Here is a 16,542-nt window from a genome sequence, read left to right as displayed (position 1 = left end):
ACAGATTTTAAGTGCAAAGAAGAGAATGGGCTACAATTATATATGTGGAAGTTAAGGACTGCAATAGGCTACAACCACACTGCCTATTCAGCAGGCATTTCCACAAAAAATGATTTTGTCTCTGAAGACAATTTGTGCTGGTTTTGTATTTAGTTAACTGAATGTGGAACCCCAAGCAAAACATTCATGTTAGATAAAGTGGGGAAGGATTAAAGGATAGGTTCACCTTTGTTAATGTTACACCCGTTTTTAGGGTTTAACGTAGCAGGTTACTGTTAAGCACCCCCTGCATGTCCCCACAACACCCCCTGACAGCAGGCAGGGGATCCACTGATCCATTGATCTGATGCAGGAAAACAGCAGTCAACACATGTTGTGTGAAGTCCTAGTCTATCTCCTTTGGGAACTTGTTGCCTCATTTTCTGTTGCGTCAAATGTTCCTGATGGGAATATCTACTGTATAGCGGTAATAAACTTACAGATGTTCTAAGCCTTGTTCACCAATTACAGGTATCTTTCCTGTACTTTCACATAATCTGATCTTCACTGAAGTTTCAAAGAAAAGTAACCTGAAATACTTCACTACACTAACCTGTATATCTGTATAGTTTTTCCCACAATCATTTGAGAAAACTGGCAGTTTTATGCCTACAGAGATGACCACACACTATACAATCGGATTGTACAATGTTGTTTAGATCTACCATGAACTATGTAGTGCAAGAGTGACTACTAACTGAATGTAGTTTTTTGGAACCTTCTATAACTATATACAATTTTGGTAAATCTAATGTAGATTGTAGAGAGGTTGTACACTCAGATTGTATACTATATGGCCAGCTTTACAGTTGAAGGCAAAAGGAGTTTTATTTTAGATGGGTGGGTACGGTTGGAGGTTGGGGGAGGGGATTCTACACTTTACCCCCTTAATTACAAAAAAGTGCTTTTATTGCTGTCACATTTTGGGCACACCGTAACAAAAGAGACCAATGCACATTTGACATATTAGTCTCCCCATATTTATCCAAAATTTCAAAACAATTTCCCTGATATTTATTTTAAAAATACTAGATGGATGTCTAAAAAAAATTGATTAATGTGATATTTGTTTCCATGGCCTCCAGCTATATACAACCTCCCAAGGTCTCCTGTCAGGGGTTGGCTACAATGCATCTTTCTAAGGGTGCACTCACACTGGGGCCGGTTAAACTGAACCTCACACAAGTTCATTTTTCCCTAATCCCAACTTCCCCGCTGGACTGTACGGAAGTAAAATAAGGGATCCATGCTTCAGTACATTGGGATCTATGGAGAGTACTGTGCTCCGAATTAGTTTACACTCACACTGAAGCACATTTTATAGGGCCACAAGCGAACCTTGCCCAAGACCACCACTTCCAAGTGGCCCCGGGCATGGCACATTTAACCATTCCCAAGTGTGGCTCAGAGCACTCACACTACACATAACGGACTGGCCCAAGGAGCTGAAATGTGCCTGGGACTCGCTGAAAATGATAGTGTAAGTGTACCCCAAGGGCCGGTTCCCACCAGGGCAGAGGATCCGAGAAAAGGAGGATTGGGGGTGCTCTGTGGAAAACCACTGCACAGAGCAGGCAAGTATTTAAAGAAAAGAAAAAATCTGCCTTTACAATCACTTTAAAGTAATATAGCAGTGAAATTCAGATTCAGTTCACAAACTGACGGTACAAGTGGATCAATATCCTTCAAAATAATAAAGCTGAACTCTAGGTAGATACAAAAGACAAATGAATTCAATCATTAACATACTATTAAATGTATTTTTACAAATGCAAGCATTGTGAGTACATGAATTTGACCTTAAATTAGCCTCCTGCAGTTCATGTAAAGCAGTATTAGAGTGTGGGAGGAAAAAGCAGCACAATCCATGAATGTGCTGACAAAGCATACCAAGCCTTGGTTCATACTAGTGTGGATGGAAGCCGCTGTGGGACCAGCACTTCGTCCCGCAGCTGCAAGCACCCCCCGAAAACAACACGAGACTCACAGGCAGGTGCCATTAATCTTAATGGATTAATTAACGGGCTGCTGTGCAGTGTCCCGCAAAACCACACTAGTATGAACAGAGAATAATATGAGGAGAAAGCAAACTGACAAGAGAGATGACCTCCTATTACTGTGCTGCTTCTCCTATTATCATCCAGTCACAGGTCAGCGGATCCAGGATGACCTGGGCTCAGAAGAAGTGGGTTGAATGATTACAGCCATCTGACTGAGGGCATATAGTGGCAGAAAAAGTACCGTTGGTGGAAATTCTGAATTGAAGGTGAATATTGCAGCAAAAGCTGTTTTTGTCATTTTATATTTTGATTAGCTATTTTTAGTTTTTGTTGGAGTCTTTGTTTTCTATCATAGGGGACAAATTATATTGGAACAGAATTTCAATCTGGTTAGCCCATATTCCCGCAAACACTGGGCAGCAGAGGAAAGTAGTTAGCACTTCCGCCTAGCATCACTAAGGTCCTCAATTCGAACCCCCAACCATGGCACTACCTGCCCGGAGTCTGCATGTTCTCTCTGTGCCTGCGTGGGTTTCCTCCGGGTAATCCGGTTTCCTAACACACTGCAAAGACATGTTGGTAGGTTAATTGGCTCCTTTCTATATTAGCCCTAGTATGTGTATGTATAAATGTGAGTTCAGGATCTTTGATTGCAAGCTCCTTGAGGGCAGGGACTGATGTGAATGTACAATATATGTGAAGAGCTACGTTGATTGATGGTGCTTATATAAGTACCTGTAATAAACACTGTCATCTCATATCTATGATTGGCCTACAATCTCTCAGACAATTCTGAAAATATCTTGTAAGCATAGACTAGACTTGTTTATGCAACTGTATAGGGGATCAATGAACATTTTTCACCAGAACAAATTCATGTCAACTGTATGTCTTCCTTAAGCATGTATTTGTACCAGACTATGGTGATACCAACATCCCATTATAAAATAGTTAACATGTTCTGCACATGTCTGGGCTTTTCTAATATGATTACAAAAAAAACAACAAAAAAAAAAAAAAAAACTTAGGGCTATTTTCTCAATAATGCCAACTAAAGGGCTCCACTGTCATACCAAGAATGATGTTTGCATGCTACGGAAATTAGCAAGGCAGTAAATGAGGAAATATGAATAGGATTTCACAATGATCACGCTTTAGTAGTATGGAGAAGGACCAACAGTGCAACTTTTATTCCACAGTAAACATGTGCAGAGCTGCTGTAGCTTTCACACTTTGTTGGTTTCACTTTTTCAGTTAATTGCTACTTACATTTGACTCTAATCTATATCTGCCAACCACACAGGGCTTTTTTTTCAGCGACACAAATATAAAACCTTAGCTACCTTTAAGTAGTGTTCTACCAATCATATTTGTATGGTGAGATGCAAAATGCTCAAGAGCGTGTGTGTGTTGTGTATCATGGTTTACTAAAGGAAAGGAGTTCAGTCTGCAAGAGATTTTTGCCTGATCTTAGAATGTGATAAAAATTCACTGTACAAAGAATACCCAATTGTGTGCAAGGAACAGTGTTTTTGCTTGAACATTGGGTGCTGGAAGTCAACAGAGTTTTACTCATTCACAAAGCTAAGTGAAAATGTCCTTGCAAAGTGAACAGCCTATTTCTGCTAGCACATCAACCCTATGGCTCCAATTAAGTATCTTTAAATACATTGGTGGCATCAAGAAAAGCACACTTTCATAGTGACTTAACAGTGACCAATTATAAACAGAATACAAATATGAACTGCAACTTATGTTTAAAGCGTATGTTCAGTCTCATCTTAGTTTTAGATTAGATGGGGGAAGGATTACAAACTCTAAAAAATGTTACTGCTAGCAAGGGCTGCAAGAGATTTCTTCCTGCTTACTGTCCCAGTGGCACATCTAGAATCCCCGTCAGATTTTTTTTTTACTGCTGCCTGTATCCCTGTTACAGATGTTTCCTTGCTTCCTAACTGCAGTCACCAAGGCAGGAAGGGAAAGAAATCTCTCTAATGGAGCCCCAGGTAGCAGTAAAACCCAGACAGGGGTTCTAAGCCTTCCCCATTGAAACCCAAACTATTTAAAAAACGTTTTTGCTGGACATACATTTCAGGTGCCATAGCCATGACTTGCACACATTTGATGACACTTGCACATTTACACAGTTTTATGTGCAGGTGATGGGAATGGGCTCGGACTACCTGTATACATATTTTTATTTAACAAAAAGGGAAGGGGGGGGGGGGTTAGTCAAAAGCATCAATAGGACTCCTACATTATTTTGTAAATGTATTATGATCAAATGGTTCTTAATCGATAATCATGATGATGTGTCTTTGACAGAGGTTACTAACAAAATGTGAGCAATCCAAACCTTGGTATTTCAAAGCCATCACAGGAAGCAAATGAACACAGGGTGAAAATTAGGAGGAGTCACAAAATAGGAGCAATATTAGTCACCTGCTTAGCTGACTTATGTATGACACCCTCCAGTTAGGTGCATCTAACTGGAGGGTGGTCATTGTCGGTATCTGTATAACTGGCTTGTAAGCTAGCACAACTTGTTCTTGGTAAGGACACATCTTACTTGCAGCAATGACAACTGTAGATCAAAGTCTCTTAATTTAAGCCTAAAAACCACAATTAAATGTGTACGGTTCCAGCCATGACAATCCACGGACATTCCTTTACTAATGCTCATCACTGTGCTCCAGTACACTCCAGGACAAAAGGCTCCACCTGTCCATATATACACTACATGAAAGTTACAAACTGAAAATAATTTTGGACTTGTGCTGGCTCTGTCTTGCACTACTCATGATGAATAAACTCCATTAGAATTCCTTCATATCTTTCAACCAAGATGATAGCAATAATAATAAATAATAATAATAGCATAGAGGTTCCCTTGGGGTCATTAAAACTGAAGTCTAATGAAAATCCAGAATGTTCTTTTAAATGAGACAATGTAAAATCAATGAATGCAAACAGCCAACTAATTAACTTTTTTCTTTGCATAGCAGCAAATCTAATATGCAGACCCTGAAAAATGCTGTGCCCCTGTAACCAAACATATAAAAGGCAGCTTGGTTGCTAAGAGCCTTGTCATGGCATATTATTTATGCTATTTAAAGAACAACTCAAGTTGTATCAATCTGTAAAAAAAACAAAAACAATGTTTCATGCATGTATTCCGTCATACAATCATTTAATTGAAACAGTGTAAAGTTTGTAGCGCATACAAGCCCAGTTGAAATAAGGCTTCTAGTGAGTACTTGCCCTGTGGTCTGGGCAGGGAGCCACATAGGAAAAGGCTAGCAGGCGACTGACAAAACATTGTGTATTTTATTAACCTTTTGGCAAGTGAGAAAGTTATTATGTACATGTGCTTCAGCTGTCTATTTACCTGTTTGGTTACATATGGTCTCTACAACATTTTTCTGTCCTGATGATGCAGAGGGAGCTCTAACATAATGCATTCCAATTCCTTCAAAATATTAATTTTACAAGAAAAGCATGATACCTTCTTTTTATGCTACATTACAAAAAAAAATTTTTTGTTCAAGGCTCACCATTCAAAACTATTCAGAGTAAAACATTTTTCAATACCTGCATGGCATAAGCAGCCTTAACATATTATTATACTTCAAAAGAGGCTCAAAACCAGACTTAAATGTTAAAAAAAAAAAAAAACCACCATAGCTGATGTCAGCAGGTTCTGTAAAGCATTTAATTATGGCAAAAAAGCCTTCTGAAAGTCAATGTGCTATTTCCACACTCAGACGAAGCTGGCACTCTTGGGCAATTTGGGCCACAGAGTGTCTGCACATGGATATTTAGTTACACATTTCCTGCATCATGTGCTCGACTTGCTGCATCAGCAATTGGCAATTTTATTCATCTATTACGTTTTGTGATATCAGCAGAAAAAGCAGTTACATTAAAAGTGTGACTGTTGAAAATGTATTCTTAGAGATTACACTACTATTTCATAGGACTGGTCAATAAAGTGTACTGACCTAGCACTTTTTTCACCCTCACATTTCTTGCAATTGCTGGCTGCTTCATGTCCCTTTTGTTTACCAGTCTGACAAGCATTCCACAGAAAAGAACAGGTGGTCTATCTGTGAGCCAGAAAGTTAAGAGTAATATTAGAGAATTAAGAGAGAGCTAGAGAGGGGTAAACAAATGTAGAGCAAGAATTAAGAAGCCAGACAGATATGTAGTGGATGGAGATCTTAGAATGCAGGAAAGCAAGAAAAAGGAAAGGGTATTGTTAAGTGTACAGATGTTTTGGCAAATGCGAGACTGATTCACTGAAGTGTGTACATCTGACATTCACAACACAGCATTGTGTGCGGTCTTAAAAAATAGTTACCGAGACTTCCAAGAGCAAGTAAATGAAAAGCATGGCCATTTTTCTTCTGAATGTTATTTTTAAATTGAAATTGACAATCACACATCAGTGCATCAAGCCCAACAATTAGTAGCAAAGTCTATAGCAATGTGAGCAAAGTAATAATTAGCTCTGATGTGGCTGAAAGTGCAGCCTTGTAAATATACTGTGGGTGTGGTTACAGATAAAAAGCAGCCTGTCCCCATTTCAAACATTTGCTTTGAAACCTATAGCTCCAGATGACAGAAGGAAGGCTTACAGGTTAAGTTATATCTATTAGCATGCCAGCTTGTAAAAAGACCTGCCCTGCTACTCTACTCACCGAAGAGTACCCAGATAATCTAGCATTATCATATATTATAGGATATAATAAAATAAAAGTATTTTGGTTGCTTTTACTGGTTTATAACATTATGGTCATATATTTATTCCAACATACACATACAAGCCACATGAAAGATGCAAAAATGCTATCTTGTGGCAGGCCACATTACTGTAGGCTTTGCTGTAGGCTTGAAATACAGTTCAGTGTTATCGCACTGGTATGCCTAAGCGCACTTCCATTTTGTCTATAGTGATCAGCGAGTGTGGCAGCAGACCAACAAAGCAAAAGGTGAATGGAAGGGGGAAGGGGGGGTTGCAGTGCTCAGCATGCAGTTAGTGAGGACTTCTTTTACGGACAGTCTGGGAAAGGAATGCTTCACACGGGGTAAAGTAAGTATGGCACCACACAGGGATAAGGAAGGAAGAACTGGATATACTGGGATAGGTGTGTCTTGGAATTGTGTGGATGCTTTATTTATACACATAATAAAGTTCCTGGTTGTAGCATAATTATGGTCAATCTAATAAGCGGGAAGGTGAAAATATTTAGGCTACATAAATTCACCTAACCTACAGCTGGGTTATTTTTTAAACTACCTAAACTAAAATATGCATTTGTGCAATAATACTATGCTCTAGTAATGTTTCTATTTGTATATAATACATGTACGAGTATTTCATTCTGCACAGTCAGCCTTATGTACCCATTTTACATTAAACCCATGGAAAGAAAGTGTAAGCATAGTCTGACCAAGTCTACTAAATTAACGCATTCATTTTGTCTGAACAATTTTTTATCAGCAACATCAAAGTAGAAGAAACGTGTTTTAAATAATGTAATACCTATATAATAACAAAGGTGGAGCCTCTTTTCAAGATATAAAATGGAAGGCAAGTGTAAACATTCCTAGATCACAAAAGCACAAAAAATCAACTAGAATGGATCTGGGGCTCAGTAATGCACAAAGTGCAGTGCAAGGAGTAGATTTTATCAAAATATAATGCTGCCTAACCCTAGATATCTTGTGCTTCAAGATAAAATATCTACTGAACCATGTGCAACTGGAAAACAGTTTCTATGATTGCCTGTAAGCTGAGCGAGCTAAACATAAATAAAAACAGCCCTTAAAGATAGATGCTCTGACAACTGCACAATTGAAACTGTTGTCAGGAAAGCATCTGTTTCAAGAGACAATTTAACCGGAAAGAAGACACATCTAGGTAAAGAATTCCTTTTCAGGAAAAATGTTGAGACATTATCTCCCTAGACATTACCAACATGAACCAGACCCTAACCCCAAAACTGCAAAATCTAAACATGTCTTTGTTAACAAAATGACCAGACGCTGTTCCACTTTCTGTACCAGTGGAGCACATATCTCTGTGCTATAATGCTGGATATATGAAAATTCACCACAATATAAAATAGCAGAAATAAACCGATATAGATAGATGTTTTCTGACCTCACTAAATGAATGGGAAACTGGAAAACACGATTCTAAAGATTACTGTTCCATATCTAAAGACGTGAATTACTGCATCATGAGTAGAGATACGGGTTAGTTTTAAAAAAAAAAAAAAAAAGTATGCTTGTCTAATCAAGATAAAAAAAGCTGCATCCAATCCTTCGGTACTAAGGTTGCAATGTTTTTATTGCACTCTTAATTTATGTGAACTTCTTTCTCAAGATGCTGGTAAATGAGGGGTGCACAGAAATACATGAAAGGGAACAAGACATGCAAAAAGGAAGGGAGAAAACATAAGCATCATGCTATCCCTCATTTGGATAACATGCCTATTTATGTTTAAGCATTTTTCTTTTATTTATGCAAGGTAAAAGTGCGCATTATAAAACAGGTACAGAGAGCATGCCACCTGTATAAAAAAACCTAAAGTGGGAAATTTTGTGCTATTCAGATGCAAGCATACCAACTAACATTGCCTAATCTCAAAAGTGTCTTAGCACACATTTTTACTTTCTATGACAAATATATTTGGCACCACAAACATATATAATTAAGCATAAGACCAAATAATGCAAAAGCCCAAGCAAATGTTATACTGTACATTGAACACATTAATAATGTTAATGATGCAGATGAGAGAATACAGTAGAAAAATATATTAACAAGCAAATATAATACATGAAAGTACATGAAAAGTGAGTGAGATATAAACACAAATGCATTATTTTTTTCCTGTAGCATACTATGCATAAACCTTAGAGAGGGACAACTAAAAATCACAGGCTACGCTTGTATTTTCACTAGTCTCAATGTAAAAAAGTAGGAATATATAGAGGCTGATGCGAACTGGCATATTACACTACCCACATAAAAATATTAGACAATGGTGTGGTTCATCTGAATTGGTTTATAAAATTATTAAATGTAGTATTGTGGCCTCAATTCAATGTAAAGCTAGGATGACATAAAAAGACACAAATTATATGGCACCTTAATTATTAACATAACATTAAATATATTTTAAATGCAAGCAGTGGAAGTGCTTAATTTTTGCCAGTGTGAGTGCCTGGTATGAGCATCTTGCAACCCCTGTACTGCAGGGCTGAAAAGTGAGAGAAAGAAGCAGCACAAAAATGCAATCAGTTCATGTGCTGACAAAAACATGCTGAGGAGAAGGAAGGCGAAAGAAGTGTAACCGAAATGAGTTTACACTGTCTGCTTCTTTCACTATCCAGTCGCAGGATGACCTGGACACATAACAGGGCTGAATGATGCCAACTATCAAACACAGAACATAAAATAACGGCGGAAAAAACCGAGGGAAATCTTTGGATTGAAGGTAAATACTGCAGTAAAATTGTTTATGCGATTTTACCTTTTAATGAGTAATTTATTTTTATCTTGTTATTTTTGGATGGAGTTGTGCTTTATCTACACCACAACATTTTAGTCTTGCCACAGTAACAGCCCTTAAAATTAGATACAAACAATTAAAACAGTGTGGACACATATTGACCTACAAATATATTTTACATTAAGGCCTCTTTCACAAAGCCGGTTATATGCACCCTGTGGGTTCCAGCAGTAAGACTCAGTGGATTCTTGTGGCTGGAATGACCAGGGCATGCAAATAGCAGCAGCTGTTCAGCCTATTTAAACTAAAGACAAGCTGACAGTGGCCACCGCAGACTTGGACACACATCCATAACCACAGCTATCCACTGTGTGTGGTTATATGCGGACAGCAGCGGCTGCTGCTGTTAGCCTGTCGTTAGGCTGAGCAGCCACTGCTTTTCGCATGTCCTGGTCATTCCAAACACAAGAATCCACTAGTTCTTAATGCGTAAATCCACAGTTTGCATGTTACCATGGTACACAAGGGCCGAATACTAGCAAGTTCAACAAAACCAGCCAACATTCGACCCATGTACACAGCAGCCTGTCTGACAGAAGATGGCCGAACGTCCAGGTTCTGTCGAATGGGCATGCTGGAAAAACAGCAGCCGATTGGTATCTGACTGGTGTGTTCTAGTGAGGGGAGGGGCAGTCATTCCCCCTGTCAGAACACAATATTTCAGTGGGGAGATAGCTGTACTAACATCACATTTTTGGAAAAAAAAACAAAACCCATCTGCGTGTACCAGCTTTTAGCCCTGGTTAACACCAAATGCAATTTCAAAGTGGTTCAATTTAAAGCGAGCCTTCAAAGTAGCGCTGATATAGACACAGGTGCAATTTTCAGTGCCATTTACCTTACAGTCTAGGATTATAAAATTGCACTGAAGTAGTGAAAAAGTAAAGCAGAAACTATTTTTAAACAGCGCTACTTGAAATAACACCTATTAAGTGCCATAGAAACACATTAGAGGTGACTTCAGATGCGATTTCTAAAATCGCATGTCGCACCTGAAGTGGCACAGCTGTGAACCTGGGCTTAACCTTCTACATCAGGACATAACTGGCATTATTTTGGCATGTAAAATGTGTATTTGTATAAACAAAAATGTTGTTATTTATACAAAATTTTATCCTTTTTAGATTATAAACTGCTGAACTATTGATAGTGAGTGAATTCTGATTCACATCCAATATTTTAACCACTTCAGCTCTCACACCTGAATACCCCTTTATGGGGAACAGCAATTTTTACATTTTTGCTATGGGTCAGTTTATTCAGTGAGGACGTTGTCATTACTTAAAATAAAAGTAATACATATATTGTTATTTCCCAAAAACAAGCAAAGCCATTTTAATATTGTCCTACAGAAATTATTTGATTTTCTATGCAGTCGGCAAAAAAAAATAAACAAATCAAAAATACATTTTTCTACTTTGATTTATAAAAAAGAAAGAAAAAATGTTTCTGTGGATAAAGATATACATTTACTAAAATTATGAGTTTGGTACAAAGCAATGCAAATGTATTTATAAACAAAATTAAAGATTTTTTTTTCAAATTTGTCAATTTTTTTTTAACATGATACTAAGGGATCTATGTGTACAAAGCTTTGTGAACGTCTAAGCATTAATGCAGAATTTACAAATACTATCCGTAATGTATATAATGTGTGGAATATCAGTCTATATTTGTTGCCTTTAGCAGGGCGACTGATTCTTGCCCTAACATTAGATCCTAAGAGAAAAAAAAAAAAAACCTTACAAACATTCAACCAGAAGGATGGAAGAACATTAAAACAATAGTGAAAATATCCTAACATCCAACCAGAAGTGGAGACTTTCACACTGTACAAAGTGTATGAAACTTTCTGTGTTCACCACCAATAGTGTATACAATGTACAATGTTGCAGAGATGGAACTGTTTGACAACAGATCACATATGGTAAACTGAGTTCCTTCCCGACAACATGGTTATCAATTCTGTATAGCAGTAGGTGATGTCTGTAGGGGGCTTAAGGCATTGTATGCAGATTTTGCATCTGCAAGGTCCACTTTAAATGCGGTTTTGGTTGGCCTCATCTCCCCACCCTTCACCACTAATCATGTTATAGTTTAGGACTGACCTTAGAAGGAAAAAAAAAAAAAGAACACATTTAAGTGTGTAACAAACTCATCTTCAAAAACACTAAATTTAAGCTGGAGAAGGCAGGGTCTGGGATTAAAGTAGCTTTGTATTTCTTGTAGTTATCCGTAACAGATAGTATTGAACTCTGCAAATAAATCTTCCATAGGGGTTTTTATTTGTGTGCTTCAGGTCACAAATATAATACTATATATATGTGTGCTGCATGCAAAACAAACCATTAAAGGTGACCTTGCATGGAAAAAATATTTTTCTAACAAAATAATCCAATCTGTCCCCTTTTATTCTGTAATTAATGAAATCTGCCAACATATTTTTAATTTATTTTATGGAAAAGAATCAGCGCTGCAGATTATACTACTGCGTTCATTTGGTAATGCTGAACTGAAAAGACAGCTTAATTCTGGCAGGATTTCCAGTATTCTGATTACGTTGTATTAGAGATGTATTAATAAAACTTTAATATTTAATTATACTATGGTGCAATAAGAGATATTACTTACAAATATATTAGCACACCAAAAAGGTCCTCCTCAATATGCAACCTTTCCATATACACAGAGAACAAAATTAATCAATCAGCAAATAGCATATAACTTGATTGTTGGATGCATGTTAAAGCGGTAAACTCAAAAGCAAACATTTATTATACTGCTCCTTACCAATTCTTAGATGTGATGGCTGCATTAGTTTTTGGTTTTAGGTTTTGGCTTGGTGCAGCGCTTTAAAAAAAAAAAAAAAGTAATTTAAAAAGTAATTCTGGGTGGTGGAGCTGGATTATGTGGATTGGGAAGAGGTATGGGAGTATCCCTTCACTCAGCTGGTCTCTTCCTGGGACCAACTGATCCAAATTCAATTCAAAATTCTTCATAAACTCCACTATACACCTCAGAATCCACAAAATCTATCCAGATTGTCCGTCTACTTATTGGCGATGCAGTGTGGAGTCAGCTGGATACTTACATATGATATGGATTTGTCCCAGTTTGCAGATACTTTGGTCAGGGGTCCTCAAGTTTATTACCCAATTGACCTCTATACCTCAACAGTCAGATGTTTGCATATTAGGGCTAGTTGAAGCCCTCACCCCTATCAGAGTGGTTTGTACATAGTTGGAGTTACTCCTGTACTATGCCAGGAAATCCATTGTACTGAAATGGAGAGCTCCATCTGCTCTTACCCTAAATTATTGGAAGTCGTTTGTCAACTTGGTTATTCCTCTTTATAAAGAAACATACATGAATAGGGAGTGTCCACATACGTTCAACAAGGTATGGGATATATGGCTGGGATCCAAGGCTACTACTGTGAGCCAAGGTGACACATTTGATCCTTTACCCTAATCGAACTGAATGACAAACGTTGACATGGGATGCAGTCTTCAAGGCACACCTGTCCCTCTGCAATCTAGTTTAGGTCATCCTAATATTCTTTGATATAGTGCACTGGTTATCTAGGGGGGGGGGGGGGGGGACTGACAATTTCACGATCATTAGTATTCTACTAATGCCAACTGTGTCTCTGTTACAGAGTGTTTACAGCTATTTTTGGAGTAGCAAGTATGGGGCTTGTTAACCGCTCCCCGACCACCCCATAGCAGAAGAACTGCTACAGAGCGACGGGGCTGTGCAAAATTACGTATATATACATGGGATTTTGCATTTCTGGGTAGGACGTGCACACGCTACCCTACCCGAGCCGCCATTGGCAGCTACAGATGTTGATCAGCAGCCAGAGATTCCCTGCCAACACCTGGTGATCGCTGAGTATCACTGACAGGGTAAAGATCTGTGTGTAAACACAGGTCTCTCTCCTGCTAGCAGTAACATGCTACTGTGTATTTCTCTGCACAACAGAGAAATACACAGCAATATGTTTCCCTAGTAAAACACAACACAGCACACAGTTAACCCTTTCATAGCCCCAGGTGTTAACCTTTGCCTGCCCAGTGTCATTAGTACAGTGTCAGTGCTTTATATTCGCACTGATCACTGTAGTAGTGTCATTGGGATTTCAGTGATAGTTAGTCCCCCCCCAGTGTCAGAATGCCCCCTGAAGTCCCGCTATAAGTCGCAGATCGCCATTACTAGTATTAAAAAAAAAATTCCAGTATACACACACACACACACACACACACACGTAGACGCTATAACTTTCACGTAAACCAATTAAATTTACATGTATTGGGGATTTCTTATTAGCAAAGACATGTAGTAAAATATATTTTAGCCTAAATTTATGAAGAAGTTACATTTTTTTATTTTTTTTACTGGATAGGTTTTATAGCAAACTTGTTGGCCTTTTTTTGTTTATAGCGCAAAAATATAAAAAAAAAAGCTCTATTTGTGGGGGAAAAAAAAGGAAATAAACTTAATTTATGTACAGCGTTGCATGACTGCGCAATTGTCAGTTAAAGCAACACAGTGCCGTATCGCAAAAAAAGGCCTGGTCAGGAAGGGGGAGGGGGGTAAATCCTCCCTTTTTTATGTGTGGTGCAGCCCTGTGAAATAAATTCACAAATGTAAATCAAGCCTAAAAACTGATTAAAAGGCTGTTTTTCCTCCATTTAAAAATTAAACAAATAAAATGCAGTTATTTATCTGTTAACTGTATTTACAGGAATTTTCCAGGACAGCTTCAACATGAGAGAGATTGGCTCCTCCCAACAGGAAACACATGATCCGCTTTTTGTAATAAAAAGCCTCTCCATCCCTGGGGTCCTCAGTATAGGAATATAACCAAAGGTCTAGGATAGAGCATAAATATAACCGTAGTAAAACCACATATAGTCCATGCATGACAGTAATACCAGGACATAATTATATATGAATTGGGAGGGAACTATGCTGTCCTGGAAGACTTTTGGAAATACAGTTAACAGGTAAATAACTGCGTTTTCCCAAGTCATCTTCCAGGACAGCTTCAACATGAGAGGATTGAATAGAAATACGTACATTAGGGTGGGACTGCTGCTTGCAAGACCTTCCTGCCAAACGCTTGTTCTTTGCAGGTGGATAGGTCTAATCGGTAGTGTCTGGCAAATGTGCTGAAGCTGTACCATGTTGCAGCTTTGCAGATCTGTCTGAGGGAGGTTCCAGCTCTCTCTGCCCATGAAGGTGCGTGGCTCTAGTCGAGTGCACCTTCAAGCCAGGTGGTGATGTTAGTACTGTGGTTTTGTAGCCTTCCAAAACAGTTTCCCTTAGTCACCTTGCTCGATATATGCAATGAGGCACCTTCTCACATCAATTTTGTTATAATCCTCTTTGGCGTTGCTCAGGTTTCCACAAAATGATGGGATTATTTCTTCTGTTCTGTGAAAGTTTGATGTGACTTTTGGTAGAAAATCCAAATCCAGGTTTACGATAACTTTATCCAATAGAATTGTGCAGTAGGCCATTATTACTGACAGCGCTTGCAATTTGCTGATTTTTACAAGCTGAGACCAGGGCTACTAAGAGGATGCTTTTAAGGGTTAAACATTTCAATGAGCATTTGTCCAGGGGCTCAAAAAGTTCCCACTGAAGCTTCTTAAAACTGTTCCTAAATAGCAGGCAGGAAACTTGGGTCTGTATGGGTTTCTACATCTAGCAATGGCCCTAAGGAATCTGATGATCAGCGGGTCCTCTGCTAACTTCAACTCCAGAAAATTAGATAAAGCAGCTACTTGGACTTTAACTGTGCTAGCTGCTAGATTCCTATCTGCTCCTGCTTGTAAGAATTTGAGAACTGCATTCAGAATAGGAACTTCTAACAAGCCATTTTCTACCTTCCAGCAAGTAAATATCTTCCAATTTTTGTCATAAATGGCATTTGTGGACTTTTGTCGTCCACTTAGAATGGTGGAGACTACCTTCTCCAATAACCTTTTTCCAGCTAATCTTTCCTGCTCAGAAGCCAAGCCGTCAGTGACAGGATCTCTGGGTGTGGGTGTAGCACCTTCTCCTGTGATAGAAGGTCCTTCCAGTGTGGAAACATCCCTAAGCTTATCTGCCTCAGGAGTTAGAACCATGACCTTTCCGGCCAGAATAGGACAAAGACAACGACTCTGGTTTGAGACGTCTATATTCTGCAAGACTCTTGGTAGGCGTATAGGAGATCTTCTCATGCTTCAGCTAACGCACCTGTGCCTGCGCTTCAAGGGTCTCTTTGACTTTATTTCCTTAGTTTCATATTTCCTCTGTTGGCAAAAAGATCTATGGAAGGAGTACCCTACCTGCTACAATTTATGGCAAATGCTGCATGGCTGAGGCACCACTCCGATTGGCTGGTTTCTTCTCGACTTAGTCTGACTGCCAAAGAGTTCAGATGTCCCTTCAAACGGATCGCTGTAATTGACATTAAGTTTTCTTCTGCCCAGGTTAAGAGTCTTTCTGCTACTTCCATTAGTTTCGGTGACCTGGTGTCTCTTTGTCTGCTTAGGTACACAACTGTTGTTATATTGTCTGACAGGACTTGTATTTCCTTTCCTTTTATTCTTTCTTGAAAGGACAACAGAGTTTTGTAAACTGCCATCAATTCCCTGAAATTCGAGGAGCTTTCCAATGTTTCCGGGTCCCATTTACCCTGAACTAGGCAGTCTTCCATATGTGCGCCCCATCCCCAAGTGCTTTCCTTCAATTGTAACTTTTGTTGGATTGGATTGTTTCCATTTCTTTCCATGCTCTGTCTGCTTCTTAGTCCACGAGGCGAGTAACTCCTTTACTTTCCGTGTGAGGGGAATACTGGAGTCTAATGAAGTTTGGTGCAGTTGAGCCCATTGGACTCCCGGTATGGTTGCAGTCATTCGTCCAAT

At 38.7% G+C, this 16,542-nt stretch overlaps 1 protein-coding gene across 30 annotated transcripts in view; it reads right to left on the bottom strand.

Moving 5' to 3' along the window:
- The window catches only part of ABI2 (abl interactor 2), a 140,974-nt gene that overhangs the window by 24,796 nt on the left and 99,636 nt on the right, over positions 1-16,542 (bottom strand). For 16 of the 30 annotated variants that reach the window (XM_089670686.1, XM_089670775.1, XM_089670680.1 and 13 more), the window contains one exon: positions 6,041-6,145. The exons of the other annotated variants lie outside the window; for them this stretch is intronic. In XM_089670686.1, the coding sequence (XP_089526812.1) occupies positions 6,041-6,145 (105 nt within the window). The remainder of the gene's footprint in view (positions 1-6,040; positions 6,146-16,542) is intronic. 30 annotated transcript variants of the gene reach the window in all.

This window comes from Staurois parvus, unplaced genomic scaffold (assembly GCF_062004578.1).
Source record: "Staurois parvus isolate SC_StPar_1 unplaced genomic scaffold, SC_StPar_1.0 ptg000011l, whole genome shotgun sequence".
Classification (NCBI taxonomy): Eukaryota; Metazoa; Chordata; class Amphibia; order Anura; family Ranidae; genus Staurois; species Staurois parvus.
This window is presented reverse-complemented; position numbering and strand designations above follow the sequence as displayed.